The sequence below is a fragment of the Molossus molossus genome, unplaced genomic scaffold (assembly GCF_014108415.1).
Source record: "Molossus molossus isolate mMolMol1 unplaced genomic scaffold, mMolMol1.p scaffold_m16_p_12, whole genome shotgun sequence".
Taxonomy (NCBI): domain Eukaryota; kingdom Metazoa; phylum Chordata; class Mammalia; order Chiroptera; family Molossidae; genus Molossus; species Molossus molossus.
Genome location: NW_023425347.1, coordinates 61,951,553 through 61,968,421, shown reverse-complemented (window position 1 = coordinate 61,968,421; position 16,869 = coordinate 61,951,553). Strand labels below are relative to the sequence as shown.

The 16,869-nt window shown below is 44.2% G+C and overlaps 1 protein-coding gene across 1 annotated transcript in view; it reads right to left on the bottom strand.

Annotated features, from left to right (window-relative positions):
* FYB2 (FYN binding protein 2) overlaps positions 1-16,869 on the bottom strand; it is a 105,826-nt gene that overhangs the window by 64,603 nt on the left and 24,354 nt on the right. Inside the window, exon 2 of the mRNA XM_036256792.1 lies at positions 1,989-2,713. Coding sequence (XP_036112685.1) covers positions 1,989-2,713 — 725 coding nt within the window. The remainder of the gene's footprint in view (positions 1-1,988; positions 2,714-16,869) is intronic.

Sequence of the window (16,869 nt, the reverse complement as noted above, 5' to 3'; positions counted from 1 at the left end):
AACTATTTATACCATGTTCCAGGCATGGTTCTGGGGGCTGGGCATAGAGCTAAGAACAAGAACAGATACAGTCCTGCTCTCAGGAATTTTCATTCTAATAGGACAAGACTGATGATAAACATGTAAACACATACATAAGATAGTTACAGAGATCTATTAGTTCTATAAAGGAAACCAAAACAGGATGATACAAAAGAGTGCCAACTTTTGGTGGTAAGCTGGTGGTCTTTAGATAGGGAGGCTGGAAAATGTTGATCTGGAAGTATCATTTGAACTTTGATCTACATGAACCTATATAAAAGTTTTAAAAAAAAGTTTTCTAGGAAGAGGGAACAGAAGTAGTGAAGGTTGTGAGCCGTAACAAAGTCTGTTCAAAGAACAGCGAGAAACCCAGTGTGTTAACTACAGGCCAGTGAGCCCGGGGCAGAGGCAGGAGGGAAGTCAGAGACATAAGGGATTAGAAGAAGCAGGGCTATGAAATGAGTAGTAACTTAGATGCTATTTTAAGAGCAAAGAGAAACCACAGAGGATTGGAAGTAGGAGGTCCATCCACCCACCTCATTCATTCATTCATTCATTCATTCATTCATTCTTTCATTTAGTAAATATGTTTTAAGAATAACTGATCCTGGCTTTGTCCTTCTAGGTACTGGGGATATGGTGGTAAAGAAGTTTTTATTCCCATGTAACTTCATTTTTTGTTAATCCTCACTCAAGGATATTTTTCCATTGAGTTTTAGGTAGAGTGGAAGGGAGGGGAGGGAAGAAGAGAGAGAGAGAAACATTGATGTGAGAGAGACATCAATTGGTTGCTTCCCACATGTGCCCCGACCAGGCTGAAGATCAAACCTGCAACCCAGGTATGTACACTTTACTGGAAATCAAACCCACAACCCTACAGTCCATGGGCCAATGCTCCAACTACTGAGCCAAATCAGCCAGGGTACATGTAACTTAATGTTTTACTGGAATAAACAAATACATAATATACAAGATAGGGAGAAGTGATATGAAGAAAATCAAAGCAATGTAGGAAGATAGAGAGTGATACCATGATATAGCTATTTTAGATAGAATGATTCACAAGGTCCACTCACAGCAGGTGACACTAAGCAAAGACCACGATGAAGTATTTGAGTGAGATATTAGAGTCCTGGGGGAAGAGTGTTCCAGGCAGAGGGGTCAGCAAGGGCAAAGGCCCTGGGGTAGAACCAATCTGATATATCTAAGGAATAATAGAAAGGTCAATGTGATGAGAGAGGAGAGGGTAAGAAAGGTAGGCAAAGACCAAATCACATGAGCCACTGTAAGAAGGCTGGAGTTACATTTGAGCAGGAGACTAATGTGATGTGATTTACGTTTTAGAAGATCGCTGTGCCTGCTAGGAGGAGAGTAGAATATAAGATGGCAAGAGTATGGAAGCAGGAAGATGGGTTGGGCCATTGCAGTAGTCCAGGTGAGAGATGATTGCAGTGTGGACATGGGCAGAGGGCAGAAATGGACAGACGTGGAGGGATGCAGACCATATTTTAGTAGTAGGATGGAGAGCTTGCTGATGAATTGGATACAAAGAATGAAAAGGAGAGAGGAATAGAGCACGTTTCCTAGGTTTGGGGCATGAGCAACCAAGAGGATGGTTGTCCCGTTTACCATCTGGGAAGACTGGTGATACATCTGATTTGTAGAAGAGCAGACCAGGCTCTATGTAGTTAAGTCGATTTCCCAAGTTCATGCATCTCGTAAGAAGTAGAACTAGGATTTAAATCCAAGTTTGCCAAACTGTCTCTCAGTATAATTCCAGGAGATCCATTACTTTGCCCAAACCTGAAGTTACAATTTGGCAGATGGCCCTAGAATACCTGTGTTGGAGTTTAGAGCAAACATTGGTGAGGTGACATGTGTGACCTTCTCAAGTCAGCAAGCTTCAGCTTGGAAAAACACAATGAGCTCTCCCTCTACATCTGAGGGGATTGGATTTCTCACCTAATCCCTGGGTGGCAAGCTCACTGCCATAGGCAGGCTGGTAGATGCTCACTGCCGGGCTCCTCTCAGGGCTGGACTTCTCTAGGCTCTTCTTTCCATGCTGGGAAAGTAGAAAAGTGACATCTTCTGAGGCAACATATGATTTCCTTAGGGCCATCGAGGCCCTCTGGAAAGGACCAGCCAGGGATCCCTTTATTCCCAGCTTTTTCCTCGGCTCCTCCGGAGTGGTAAGCCCCAAGCTTTCTTGACCTTTCAGATGGAAAGATCTACTTCCACAGTTGGCTGATGACATTTCACTTTTCTGAGATGAAAATTTCTCCCAGTTCCAGAGCTTGTCTCTGAAGCTAGTAGACACCACGTTCTTCTCATTGGTTGTCTCAGCATTGGACTGATTCACATCTGAAAGCAGAGCTTTCTGTGAATTTTCTGCAGAATGAGCAGATCTTCCCAGTAGTCCTGGGGAACTGGAGCATTTTTGCATCTCACTCCTCGCTGCCAACTTCATTTTCTGGGGTTCAGGAGGCTGGGGCTCACCCCTGGAACAAGAGCTTTGGGGCTGGTCATGGTTGGATGAGAGGGGTTTCCTGTTGGCCCAAATCATCTTTGACTGTGTGTTTCCAGTGACACCCTTTTGAGAAACACCTGCTGGGAATTTAGTAGGTCCTGGAAGAGACGGTGCATCAAGCTTTTGAAATTTAGCTTGGAGTTCTTTGAAGTTCCTTAATCTTTCCTGAAACAGAAAAGGAAATAGAAATGTCTCATTATTTTAGGAAAAATGCAGCACGATCGTTGACCTCACTGTGCATGCTAAGGGGGTCTCAGTGCCAGCGTAACGCCGTGGCTCACCCACCGAACACGATCAGCCAGTAGTGCTCTTGCTATGCGAGATGGAAGGAAAACAACTGTATCCTCTTCGAAATACTTCGGATATGTTTACTTTCTTCACAACATATAAAAACACTTATAAAGGAGATAGTATTAACAACTGCTGGTAAATATCTTGATACACACTTTTCTTGGTTCCCTCTGGCCTATCAAATGGGCTCTAAACCCCTGAGTGTGACATTCAAGGCTCCTCACAATGTGTGGGTTTATGATCTCAAAGATGCTGGAATCATGATCTCCAGCCACAGCTCAACAACTACCCTTAAATGACAATGAGTATTTACAAGTGTCCTAGGAACTTTGTGCACTTCACTACCCAGACTTTTCTTGTGTGTTCTTGCTTCACAAAATGCACCCCCACCTCTCTGAACTGCTTCCTCGCAACTTCAGTTCCCTCCTCTCCCTCCGCCTGGGGATGACGGGTAGACCTGACTTCTTCCCTGTCTCCTTGGAGCCTCCATAGCTCTTGTTACTTGGCAGCTGGACATAATCCTCCTCAACTGCAAAAAAGAGCAAACTTTGAACTAGACAAGTCTGTGTTCAAATCCTGACTCTGCTCTTTATCATCTAGGCAAATACTTTGGGAAACGTGGTATTAGCAGTGCAGTCTCATCTAAAACTTAATTGCCAGGTGGTAGAAGGATGTGGGCTACCATATGTCAAGGGTCCATTACAGTGCCTGACACATAGTAAGACCATGATAAATAAAAGATATTTGTAAGAGGCCAGATAATCCTCTTGTATCATTGACTCCCCATGGAAGACTGTGTCCTTCCTTCTAAACTCAGTATATGAAAATGGCGGTCGTGACAGCAGCCCAACCCTTGGGGCAGAGGAAGGGAAGTGTCCAAGATGGCACAGCGAGTTGGCGGTGTAGGTAGGTAGGTAGGATTAGGCTCGACTCCTGCTGGGTGCACTTCCCACTGCTCCCCACTCTTTCTCACTACATCTAATTTATTTTTGTAAGTTCGTTTTGTCATCTTTTGTCTTTATAGGTGGTAGAGTGTGGGAGGACAGATAATGGAGCCATTTCAAAAGTAAGAGCTCCCCTCTTCAAGTTCTTCACTGCATGGCACGGTCTCCCTGCCACAGCCCTGTGGTTTGCCAGCTGAGGGGATGCTGGGTGAACGCTTCTCGCTGTTCACAGTTGGCTCACACCTGCTCTCCGAAGGCTTAGGAAGGGAGGGGAATCAAACAGGAAACACACGGCAAGTATCGATACGTGGTAGACATCAGCACGGAGCGCAGAGCCAGGCGATCTGAGCCTGGCCCTCAGCTTTCCCAGTTTCTAGTCGTGTGTCTTGGACAATTTCCTTCCCTTCCCTGAACCTTATTTTCTGCGCTATGAAATGGGACCATCCTTCTGACAGTTCAGGGTTATCGTAAGGACCAGATGAGACAGGAGGTGGACATACCTCAGTGCTTAATATTGGTTACATTGGGACAAAATACATACAACTTAAACTTACCACCGTAATCACTTCGTGTGTACAGCTCAGGAGTGTGAAGTGCATCTACATTGTTGTGAATGTCCAGAACTCTCTTCATCTGCAAAACTGGAGCTCTGCATTCACGAAATAACTAACAACTCCCTGTCGCCACCCCACCCCACCCCAGCCCACCTCAGCCCCTGGCAACAATCGTTCTACTTTCTGTCTTAAACTTAACTACTACAGCTGCCTCATATTAGTGGAATCATACGTGCTTGTTATTTTGTGACTGGCTTATTTCATTTAGCATATTGTCTTCAAGGTTCATCCATGTTATAGCATGTGGCAACATTTCCTTTCTTTGGAGGCAACAAAAGAAAAACATAAACAAGTGGGGTTACATTAAACTAAAGGGTTTCTGCCCTGGCCGGTTTGGCTCAGCGGTTAGAGCGTCGGCCTGCGGTCCTGAGAGACCCGGGTTCGGTTCCCGCTAAGGGCGCGTACCTCGGCTGCAGTTTGTCCCCGGCCCTGGTCGGTTGTGCGGGTGGCAGCCACTCGATGTGTTCCTGTCACATCGATGTTTCTCTCTCTCTCTGTTCCTCTCTCTCCCTCCCACTCTACCTGAACAAAAAATGGAAAAATGTCCTCGGGTGAGGATAAAAAAAAAAAAAAAAAATTAAACTAAAGGGTTTCTGAACATCCAATGAAACCATCCACAAAAGGAAAAGGCAACCTACAGAATGGGAGAGAATATCTGCAAATCATATATCTGATAAGGGGTTAATATCCAAAATATATAAAAATTCATACAACTCAATAGCAAAAAAAAAGAAACAATTCAATTTAAAAATGGACAGAAGATTTAAATAGATATTTTTCCAAAGAAAACACACTGATGGACAACAGGTACATGAAAAGGGGCTAACACATCTCTAATCAGGAAAATGAATATCAAAACCACCATGAGATATCACCTCACACCTGTTAGAATGGCTATTTTCAAAAAGACAGGAAACAGGCTGGCCAGTGTGGCTCAGTGGATTGAGCGTTGTCCCAGAGACAGAGAGGTCCCAGTTAGATTCCCAGTCAGGGCACATGCCTGGTTTGCTGGTTCAATTCCCAGCAGGGGGCGTGCAGGAGGCAGCTGATCAATGTTTTTATTTCTATCTCCCTTCCTCTCTCTCTAAAAAAATCAATAAAAACATATTTAAAAAAAAAAAAAAAAAAGACAAGAAATGAGAAGCGTTTGCCCTGGCAAGTGTGGCTCAGTTGGTTGATCATAGTCCCATGCACTCAAAAGTTGCTGGTTTGTTCCCTGGTCTGGGCACATGCCCAGGTTGTGGGTTTGATCTCCAGCTGGAATGTGTGCAGAAGGCAACTGATTGATATTTCTCTCTCATATCAATGTTTCTTCTCTCTTTCTCTCTCTCCCGTCCTCTCTCTCAAATCAATAAAAACATATTACAAATAAATAAATAACAAGTGTTGGAGAGGATGTGGAGAAAAGGGAACTCTTGTTTACTGTTGGTGAGGACCTAAATTGGTACAACCACTATGGACAACAGCATGCAGTTTTCTCAAAAAATTAAGACTAGAACTACCATATGATCTAGCGAGTCCCCTTCTGAGTATTCACCCAACGAAAACAAAACACTAACTCTGAAAGATAGATGCACCCCATGTTCATGGCAGCATCATTTATACTAGCTAAGATACAGAAACAACTGACATGTCCATCAATGAATAAATGAAGAAAATATTGTGTATGTATTATATAATATATATACAATGGAGTATCATTCAGCCATAAAAAGAATGACATCTTGCCATTTATGACAACATGAATGGACCTTGAGGGCATTAAGCTAAGAGAAACAAGTCAGACAGAGAAAGACAAATACTGTATGACCTTACTCATGTGGAATCCAAAACAAAACTCACTGAGCTCTTAAAGACAGAGAACAGATTGGTGGTTGCCAGAGGTGTGGGGAAGGGGATAGGTAAAATGGGTGAAGGGGTCAGAAGGTACTGTCTTCCAGTTATAAAATAAATAGGTCATGGGATGGAATGTACAGCCTGGTGACTACAGTTAACAATACCTCAGGGCTTATTGGAAAGTTGCTAAGAGAGGAACTCTTGGAAGAAAATATTGTAACTATGTATGATCACGGCTGTCATTAGGCTTATTGTGGCGATCAATTTCCAATGCATCCAATTATTAAACCATTATGTGTATACATAAAACTAATATAATGTTATATGTCCATTACACTTTCATTAAAAAAAAAAGACATACATAAAAAAACAGTGCCTGATCATTCAGAGCTGGTGCATTGAGGGAGGCAGACACAAACTGATCACTTTTTTTTTTAATCATCCTCACCCGAGGACATTTTTCCATTTTTTGTTCAGGTAGAGTGGGAGGGAGAGAGAGGAACAGAGAGAGAGAGAAACATCGACATGAAAGGGACACATCGAGTGGTCGCCACCCACACAACCAACCAGGGCCGGGGACAAACTGCAACCGAGGTACATGCCCTTAGTGGGAACCGAACCCGGGTCTCTCCGGACCGCAGGCCGACGCTCTAACCACTGAGCCAAACCGGCCAGGGCACAAATTGATCACTTTAACACAATACAGAAAGTTACTAGATCATGACATGGAGCCAGCTGTGTGAACAAGGAGATGAGGTCACGATGCCACTGGGGTTGGGAGGACACAAAGAAGGCTCCCTAGAGATGACCCATGCCTCAGCTAAAGCAGGCAGCCAAGCAAGGAACAGTGGGAAGGGCAGTCTGACAGGGAGAGAGCATGGGAAGACAAGGCATGGCATCTGAAAAGTGTGACATATTTGGAAAGAAGGATCAATTCCATATGACTGGAGCCCAGCGTTCAGTACAAAAGACTGGACAAGAAAGTCAAGGTCAAACTTCTTTCAAATCATTGGGCTTAATCTTTTAAGTGGATGGAGAGATACTGATGAGTTTTCCACAGAACTATGTCATGGTTAGATTTATAGTTCACGCGGATTAAAGACCAGAAACCAACTAGGATGCTACTACAATGGTCAAGTAAAAATGGCAAGAGGCTGGTAGTGTTGGGCAAGGTTGGTAGGAATGGTAAGAAAGTGATAGATAAGAAAAATATGCAGCCCTGGCCGGTTTGGCTCAGCGGTTAGAGCATCGACCTGCGGTCCAGAGAGACCCGGGTTCGGTTCCCGCTAAGAGCACATACCTCGGTTGCAGTTTGTCCCCGGCCCTGGTTGGGTTGTGTGGGTGGCAACCACTCAATGTGTCCCTTTCATGGTGATATTTCTCTCTCTCTCTCTCTCTCTTCTTCTTCTTCTTCTCTCTCCCTCCTACTCTATCTGAACAAAAAATGGAAAAATGTCCTCAGGTGAGGATTAAAAAAGAGAGAAATATGCAGGGAATAGTTTGAAGGAAAGGGAAGGGAGGACTTCAGGGTGACACCCAGGTTTCTACGTTGGGTGAGAGGATGGATGTTTGCTCCTGAACCTAAGACTGAAGACTGGAGATAAAAGTTGGGAAAAGAAGATGAGCCCAGTTTAGAATCTGATGGGTTGCCTTCTTAGGGGTATCATCCATCTAACAAGTAGTTATGTGTGTGAATCTTTGTGGGGTTAAGCATTTAGATTGCAACTTGTTAGTAAGCACAGAGTTTAAGAGTGTCAACCCTGGAGTCGAGTTGTCAAAGTTCAAATTCCAACTCTGCCATTTACTAGCTTTATGACCCTGAGCAAATTACTTAACCTCTCTGTATTCGTTTCTGTATCAGGGCAAATAACTGTGTTCCACCTCATAGGATTGCTGATGCGAGCAGAATAATGGCCCCTCAAAGATGTCCACATGCTAATCTCTGAAACCTTATGAATGTGCTACCTTGCAAGTCAGAAAGGGCTTTGCAAATGGGATTAAGTTAAGGATCTTCAGATAGAAAGTATCCTGGATTATCCAGGTGGGTGGGTCCAATGTAATGACAAGGGTCCTTGTAAGGGGGAAGCAGGAGCGTCAGAGGCGATGTGACAGCAGAAGTAGCGATGAGGGGGGTGGGGGTTGAAGATGCCACATCCTAGCCTTGAAGACTGAGGACGGGCCACGAGCCAAGCACTGTAGGTAGCCTCCAGAACCCAGAAAAGGCAAGGATGTGACTTTTCCCCTGGCACCTTGAGAAAGCACGACACACCTTGATTTTAGACTTTTGTTCGCCAGAACTGTAAGATAATACTTTTGTGCTGCTTTAAGGTGCTAAATTCATGGTAACTTGTTAAGAGCGGCACTAGGAAACAAACAGTGTGAGGAGAGAGTGAAGGTAGGGGATACATAAAATGGGAGTGACTCTAATGTCTCTTTGATAATGAGGAGGAACGTAGAACCACCTGCTGTAAGTGCAGAGGCTCCCTTTGAAGCAAAGCTCACGGAGGTGGCACTGCCGGGAGCTACAGCCCATGGAAAACAGCGGAGCCTATTGCTAAAGACTCCCCCGACCCTGCTGAAGAGCCTTCCAGGTTTGCCGATGAATTTTGGTTAGTTGTCCAAAACTATGAACCTGGTGATTCAGGTTCGCATCAATTAATCCACATGCTGGTAGGGGAAGGGAATGCAAAGAAATGAAGGGAATTAACGAATAGAAAAGAACCTTCAGCCCTGGCTAGTTTGGCTCAGCAGTTAGAGAGAGCGTCGGCCCGCGGACTAGAGAGTTGCAGGTTCAATTTCGGTCAAGGGCATGTACCTCTGTTGTAGTTGGGGTCATACAGGAGGCAGCCAATGGATGTGCCTCTTTCATGTCGATGTTTCCCTCTCTCCCCCTCCCAATCTATCTGAAGATAAATGGAAAAATACCCTTGGGTGAGGATTTAAAAAAAAAAAGAAGAAGAACCTTCAGTAGATTTTTCCAAGTGGCGCGCAGCAGATAAAAATCACAGATCAAAATTTGGGTAAAGAGCTCAATGATTAAATACCCCAAGTTTTTCCAAAGAATACTGCTTGGAGGAAAATTCAACAATGTGTTAAAAAAAAAAAAAAAAAAAAACCCATACAAAAACAGATGAAAGTGTTTTTGATTGCTACGGTCATTTAGAAAAAACATTCTTAAGTTTTCAGGCATTGAGAATATCAAAAGGGAAGAAAGAAACCTCTTTTCTTTCTAATAATTCAGTTTTAAATGGATTAGAAGATGAACTTAATGTTCTAGTAAAAAATAAACCAACTCACTGGGCCTCTAGGGATACTCTTGATTTATTTACTCTGACTAGCCAGTTACCCAAAACAACAGAGAAAAATGACAAGAAAAATTAATGTGGCTCTGTATTATCAAATTAAAGGAGCCCAAGTCATGAGTTTTAATTATAATAAAAATACCCATTGGGTTTGAAAAATCCAAAAAGTTTCTCTAAGAGTAACCAAAAAACTGGAATTTGCAATTATTGCAAAAAAAAACTAGTCACTGGAAAACGATTGTCGTAAAGTTAAATGGCTATTGGAAAAATGGCTCTTTTGCTGTAATAGCAGCAGCATTTAAAATGGAGCAGGGCTGCCCTGGCCTGGTGGCCCTGTTGGTTGGAGCATTGTCCTGTGTACTGAAAGCCTGTGGGTTCCATTCCTGGTCAGGGCACATACCTAGGTTGTGGGTTCAATCCCCAGGGGGGGCACATACAGGAGGCAACCTATTGATGTTTCTCTCATACATCAATGTTTCTATCTCTCTCCCCCTCCCCCCTCCCTTCCCCTCTCTCTAAAATCAGTAAAAACATATCTTTGAGTGAGGATTAAAAAAAAAAATGTAATAGGGCTGTTCCAAGGATAAAAGGAGGATATTTCCTTGGTTAACTACTAATTCATTAGAAGAAATTGACATCTCTACCTACAATATTTCTACTGCTACTCTAGCAACTTATTCTGTGTAAGCCTCAGCTACTTTGCTGTCTCTCTTCCTTGGAGAGCTGAATTGGTACAGACGGTGGGCGCCCTATACCCCTATGACCACGTCCAACTCCTTACCTGACCTTTCCAGTTGGGCCTCTCATGGGACAACATCATTTCTTATTGTGCCTCCAACACCAGCTCACCTGTTAGGAAGTTCCCTGGAGCTTTGTCAGGCTCCCATTTCCTTTTCTCTGAAAGGAGAAATGTTCCCAGATTTGTCTGACCCCCTCCGCGTCTGCTGCTGGGGCCCTATCCTTACAAGTACCTGCATTAAAGCCTGTGATGCTCACAGAAGATACTGAACATCCTCTTTTAAATACTCTGCTGAGCCCTGACCCGTTTGGTTCAGTGGTTAGAGCATCGGCCCGAGGACCAAAGAGTCGCAGGTTGATTCTAGTCAAGGACACGTACCTCGGTTGCAGTTCGTCCCTGGCCTTGGTTGGGGTCATGTGGAAGGCAACCAGTTGATGTGTCTCTCTTACATCAATGTTTCTTTCTCTCTTCCCCTCCCTCCCACTCTATCTGAAGATAAATAGAAAAATATCCTTGGGTGAGGATTAATAAAACCACACAGCTCTGCTGAACTCTCTGTGGGCACCAAGCACTACTGATACAGGACACACTAATTCCGCTCCTCCTACCGAGAGCCGGACGGACCGTTTGCAGCTCCTTCCAGTGTCAGACAATGCCCTTTGAGTGGCGGGGCTTGGCGAGGCATCAGACCTACGACTGATGAATACATTTCTAAACAGCTAATTGTGCCCTGTACTAGCCCCTTAATACTCATACCCTGCCTGCGAGAAAACCATATAGGAGAAGAAGGAGATTTGTTCAGGATCGAAGAGTAATGAATGATACAGGGGTTCCTTGGCACCCAGGGATACCAGTCCTCACACTCTGCTCTCAATTATCCCTGTGAATAGCTCCCATTTCTCTGATATCAATCTATGTATGCTTACTTTAAAAACAGCTTTAGTGTACCAGGGCATCCTCACGGTAACTTCTTGCTTGCCTTCACTTGGAATCAGCAACAGTACAGCTGGACTGGCATGCCCCGAGGATATACAGAAAGCCCAACTTACTTTCCCCGCAGTCCGAAGGCAGATGTTCAAGACAGCGTGCCTCCTAATAATCCCACTTGGCTACAATACATGGGTGACATTACTTTTTCTTCTGAGGAGGAGGCTTCTTTAGCCGACTGCCTCCATTTGTTACCTTAGTTAGCAAAGAGGATAGAAGGTGTCCAAAAACATGTATAATTGGCCCGGTCTGTGGTTCAATACTTGGGCCACGTGGTTTCTAATCGGGTCTCTTATTAGATCCCGAACAAATTAAAAAATTCAGCCGTTTCCTCTACCCACCAATAAAAAGGCAATTAAGAGGATTTTTAGGGCTTGCTGGATGTTGTTGTAATTGGATTTCAAATTTCTCCTCTATAAGCATTTTTAAAAGTTATAAGTTCTGAGCTTTTACACTGAGCTGGACAAAACAAGAGACTAAAGCATTCAGTGAATTAAAAGATAGTCTCTTGTGTTTAACCTTTTGCGTTTTAAATATGATGTGTCTTGGTGTGGGCCTCTTGGGGTTCATCTTGTTTGGGACTCTCTGCACTTCTTGGACTTGTGTGTCTATTTACTTTACCAGGTTAGGGAAGTTTTCTGTTACTATTTTTCTTTCTTTTTTTTTTTTTTAACCTCACCCGAGGACATTTTTCCATTTTCTGTTCAGGTAGAGTGGGAGGGAGAGAGAGGAACAGAGAGAGAGAGAGAAACATCGATGTGAAAGGAACACATCGAGTGGCTGCCACCCGCACAACCGACCAGGGCCGGGGACAAACTGCAACCAAGGTACATGCCCCTAGCGGGAACCGAACCCGGGTCTCTCCGGACCGCAGGCCTACGCTCTAACCGCTGAGCCAAACCGGCCAGGGCTCTGTTACTATTTTTCAAACAGATTTTCAACTTTTTTTTGCTCTCTTTCTCCTTCCAGCACCCCCACAATGTGAATGCTGGCATGCTTGAAGTCCCAGAGGCTCCTTATACAATCTTCAAGTTTTTTGTTTTTGTTTTGTTTTTTTATCCTCACCCGAGGATATTTTTTCCATTTTTTGTACAGATAGAGTGGGAGGGAGAGAGAGTGAGAAACATCGACGTGAAGGGACACATCGAGTGGCTGCCACCCGCACGACCAACCAGGGCCGGGGACAAACTGCAACCGAAGTACGTGCCCTTAGCGGGAACCGAACCCGGGTCTCTCCGGACCGCAGGCCGACGCTCTAACCGCTGAGCCAAACTGGCCAGGGCTATAATCTTCATGTTTTAAATTCTTTTTTTCTTTTCAATCTTCTGTTTCTTGCTTCCTTATATTCCAAATTGCTGATTTGATTCCTGGCTTCATCTACTCTGCTGTTGACTCCCTGTAAATTATTCTTCATTTCAGTTAGTGTAGCCTCCATTTCTGACTGGTTCTTTTTTGTGGCTCTTATGTCCTTTTTTATGCTGTTGAAGTGTCATTGAGTTCCCTGAGCACTCTTACAGCCGGTGTTTTGAACTCTGCATCTAGTAGATTGTTGGTCTCTGTTTTGTTTAGTTCTTTTTCTGGAGTTTTGTTCTGTTCTTTCATTTGGAACATGTTTCTTTGTCTCCTCCTACTGGCAGCCTCTCTGTATTTGTTTCTATGTATTAGGTAGAACTGCTATGTCTTCCCACTTGGTAGAGTGGCCTGACGTAGGAGGTGTTCTGTAGGGTCCAGAGGCACGGCCTCCCCAGTCACTCCAGCTGGTCCCCCAAGGTCAAGGTCACTGAAGCTAAGCCACTCCCATAGGCTGAGTCTGCCCAACAAGCTGAATTATTCCTTCTGCCCAGAGCTTGCAGATTAGTGAAGCTCAAAACACCCAATACTGATACGAACAGCAGATACAACTTGGGACTCACTCATCATTTGGGAATGGTGTGGAAACAGAGGTATTTTTAACCTCATCTGGAAAACCAATCAAACCTAGCTTATGTAAAAGGTCTCTTAGATGCTATTCAATTCCCTAAAGCTTTAGTCATTATAAAGATTCCCGGACACATGAAAGATGATTCAACATTAACAAGAAGAAATGTGATGGCCGATCAAGCTGCAACATTGCTGTGACACAGACGCCGAAGCCGCAATGGACAACTTCCGCGCCTTGCAAGCTGAACTCAGAGAAAAGAATACAAAAAAGACAGCTACGACCTTCCTTAACTGAAAAGAAAAAAGAAGGCTGGATGTTGGCTGTAAATACCATATAAAACGGTCTCTCCGGTGTGGACCACATAAGAAACTCGTTTTATCCGAAGCAACTCGAGAAACAGTTTTGACTTCCTTTCTTTATGGGACACCAATTAATTATTCAAAGCAGACATCAGTATTTCTGGAACCCCTTCTTCAAAAACTGCCTTAAACATATATAAGAAATGTCGTATTTGTCACCAATACAATCCTGGGAAACCTTTACATAGTTCAGTGGGACATTTCCCCTAACTTTCCGGGCCTTTGGAAGGATGGCAACTCGGTTTTATTCAATGATCTCAAGTTTCATTGCAGAAATGTTAGGAATGATTTGCATGTTTCCTCACTGGGGTGAAGTTTTCCCATGTAGAAAAGCAACAACTCCAGTAGTGGCAAAAATACTTTGGAAGCCTCCTTGTGGTCTTCCCTTGAACTACACAGTGACAGGGGATGCATTTTATAGGATAAATACTAAAACATGCCTGTGAAATTTGGCTGATATTACAGCATTTTCCTTTTGCTTCCCACCCCCGTCTTCTGGGCTGGTAGAAGCGACAAATGGGATAATAAAAACTCAGTGGCAAATTTTACTGAGAGTCTTAATGTATCCTGGCTAAGGGCTCTGCTGATTACACTAATGAATTTACATGCTGCCTCTTTTGGACAACATAACTTGTCTCCATTTGAGATAATTACTGGGAGACCTCAGAAACTGATTTCCTGTCAGAAGGATTCAATATTAGTAAAAGGAGATATAATGCCATACTGTAAAACTCTTACACAGAAGATTTGAAACATAACACCGATTTGTTAGAGGAATCCTTCAATAATAATAAAAAAGACAGACTGATGAACTAAAACATGGCATCCAACTCAGAGGCTCTGTGCCCTGGAAAGACATCTAAACAAAGATTCCCTGCAGCCTTATTGGGGTTTGTTAACAAACATTTGTGCTGCTCAGCTAAAATGTGTCAACTCACAGATTCATGTTTCTCATCGAAAAAGGGCGGATCTCCGCAAGGATCTCAGGACGACCCTAGTAGTCTTGAAGCCAGCAGTAGAATGTTAACTAAATAACTTTCTGTTTCTGCTTGTTCCTTTTTGTTGTTCTTCTAACGGAAATGTTTTTATTCGATGGCCTTTTACTTTTGCCTAACATAAAAGTCAAAGCAATTGTTGGGTTTACGGGTTTACGGTCACATATCCGTATCCAATACTTCAGGTTTACTTCAGTGAGTCCCCCCCCCCCCAAAGGGACTGATTGGAAAGCCTGAGAAAAATTGATTATAGAACAATAAAATAAAAGTTCAAATTTAAGTTCAGCTGATATTGCATTAAAAACACCTGACAAAAGCCCTGGCCAATGTGGCTCAGTTGGGTGGGGAATTGTCCTGTGCTCTGGAAGGCTGTGGGTTCGATTCCTGGCCAGAGCATATACCTAGGTTGTGGGTTCCACCCCCAGTTGGGGTGTGTACAGGAGGCAATCGATCAATGTACATCTCTCACATTGATGTTTCTCTCTTCCTCCTCCTCCCCCACTCTAAAAATACAAAAACGAAAATACCTGACAAGTAATCTATTAATAATACCATGGAAATGGCTGGTCATGGTTTCTCCTTTTCCTCTAATGCTACTGCTCAAGCGGCCTTAAGGGCAGCCAATAGTGAGCATCCTGGCTAAACCACCAGAGCAACTGGGCAATATGCACAAATTTGGGATGGGTTCACGTGGCTAGCTCCTGCATATGCACATCTCCAGCTTCTTTATGTTGCAAACAATGAAACCCACAGGAGAAGGTTAGGGGAAATGACAACCATCTAAGCAGTTTAGGACAGGCTAGACGAGAAGGCATGCCACTTACTGGGTGGCCCCTGATGGAACACAATGGCTATAGGGTACAGACCTCTGGCCTTGGCTACCCCTAGATTAGATAGGGGTTCAAGGATGCATTTGCCCTTCAGTCTCCTCTGTTGCTAACCTCCTTCTTATGAAAACACAGATTTATGTGATTATTATCGTGGGACTATTTCCTAGGATTATTTATAAGACTTATGTATGCTGTGCTCACACTAAAAGAAAACCAAGGTGTGCACCAGCTTTTACTGTGATAACAGGATGCATTGGCCTCACTGGGCAAACAGTCCTTTGACGAAAACTGACAAACAGAAATAATTAGTCTTTTCCTAATTGCAGTCCCACCTAAAACGGGCACACATATTGGCTGGCTATAAGACCCACAGATGACACATCCCCCTCTGAAGCGCAGGATGGATCCAGGCAAGGAACTTTAAAACGTTTTGTTTGATCTGTGTTTTCTGAAAGGAAAACCCTGATCCAAAAGGGGAAATGAGGAGAGACTACAGACAGGGGCTATATGAAATGGAGTCACTCTAACCAAGCAGCTGAAATTATTAACACGAAGGTTGAGGCCTGAGGACAGACTCCATTCTTGCCCTAACTGGCCTGGAAGTTGAGGCTTTTCTGAACTTTCCAGTCTGTGTCAATGCCTGGATAGGCATCTGGATGTCCACATCCTCCTCTAGTCACCCCCGAAGGCCTCATGTGCCCAGGCCACCTGCTCACCTCCTGAAGGACTCACGTATGCTTGTAGGACACCCATGATCCAGACCACCAGGACATGACCGGACCGCCTGGCACCCGTCTTCTGGACCAGCTGGCGTCCATTATGCTGACTCTCGATAACCGTCCTGGACCAACCCTAGGGTCAAGGTGGCAGGACGGATAATTCTCAAGAATGTACTGTTTGCTATGAGAACTTTCACCTTTTCTTTCTTCTGCGGATCACTTCTGGGTTTTTCTTAGCTCTGTTCTCAGTATGCCAACCCGAAGACCTTGAATAAATTCCTATCATTTATTTCTAACAAAGCTTCCAGACTCTTACTGAGTTTCCGGGACACGTTGTTAAGGGGATTAAATAAATGTGTGCACATAAAGCACTTAGAAGACATAATAAGTACGCATTCCATCTCAGCTCCTGTTATTGCCCAGGACCGGATGGGATCACGCAGGAGAGAGGTGAGGTGCGCTCACAGCCCGGGACACCAGCAGAGGCCGGTAGAAACGCCTGAGGAGAAGCAAGAAGAAATGAGGTGAGTCGGGGGAGCAGGAGCAGGGGCAGCGCCAGCGAGGACTCGGTGCCCACACTGGCAAGGCCACGGAGCAGCTCTGTGAAATGAGGCTGGGCCTGGTCAAGGTGCAAACGATGTCCCAGCAGCTGCCCACGGCCGCAGGCTCCAGAGGGAATGGAAGGTGGGGGGCAAGAAATGACCCACTTTCCTCTTCAGAAGCTGCCATGACAAAGGGAGAGGGGAGTCATTAGGAGGAAATTCAGAGTCACCCACAGTTTTAA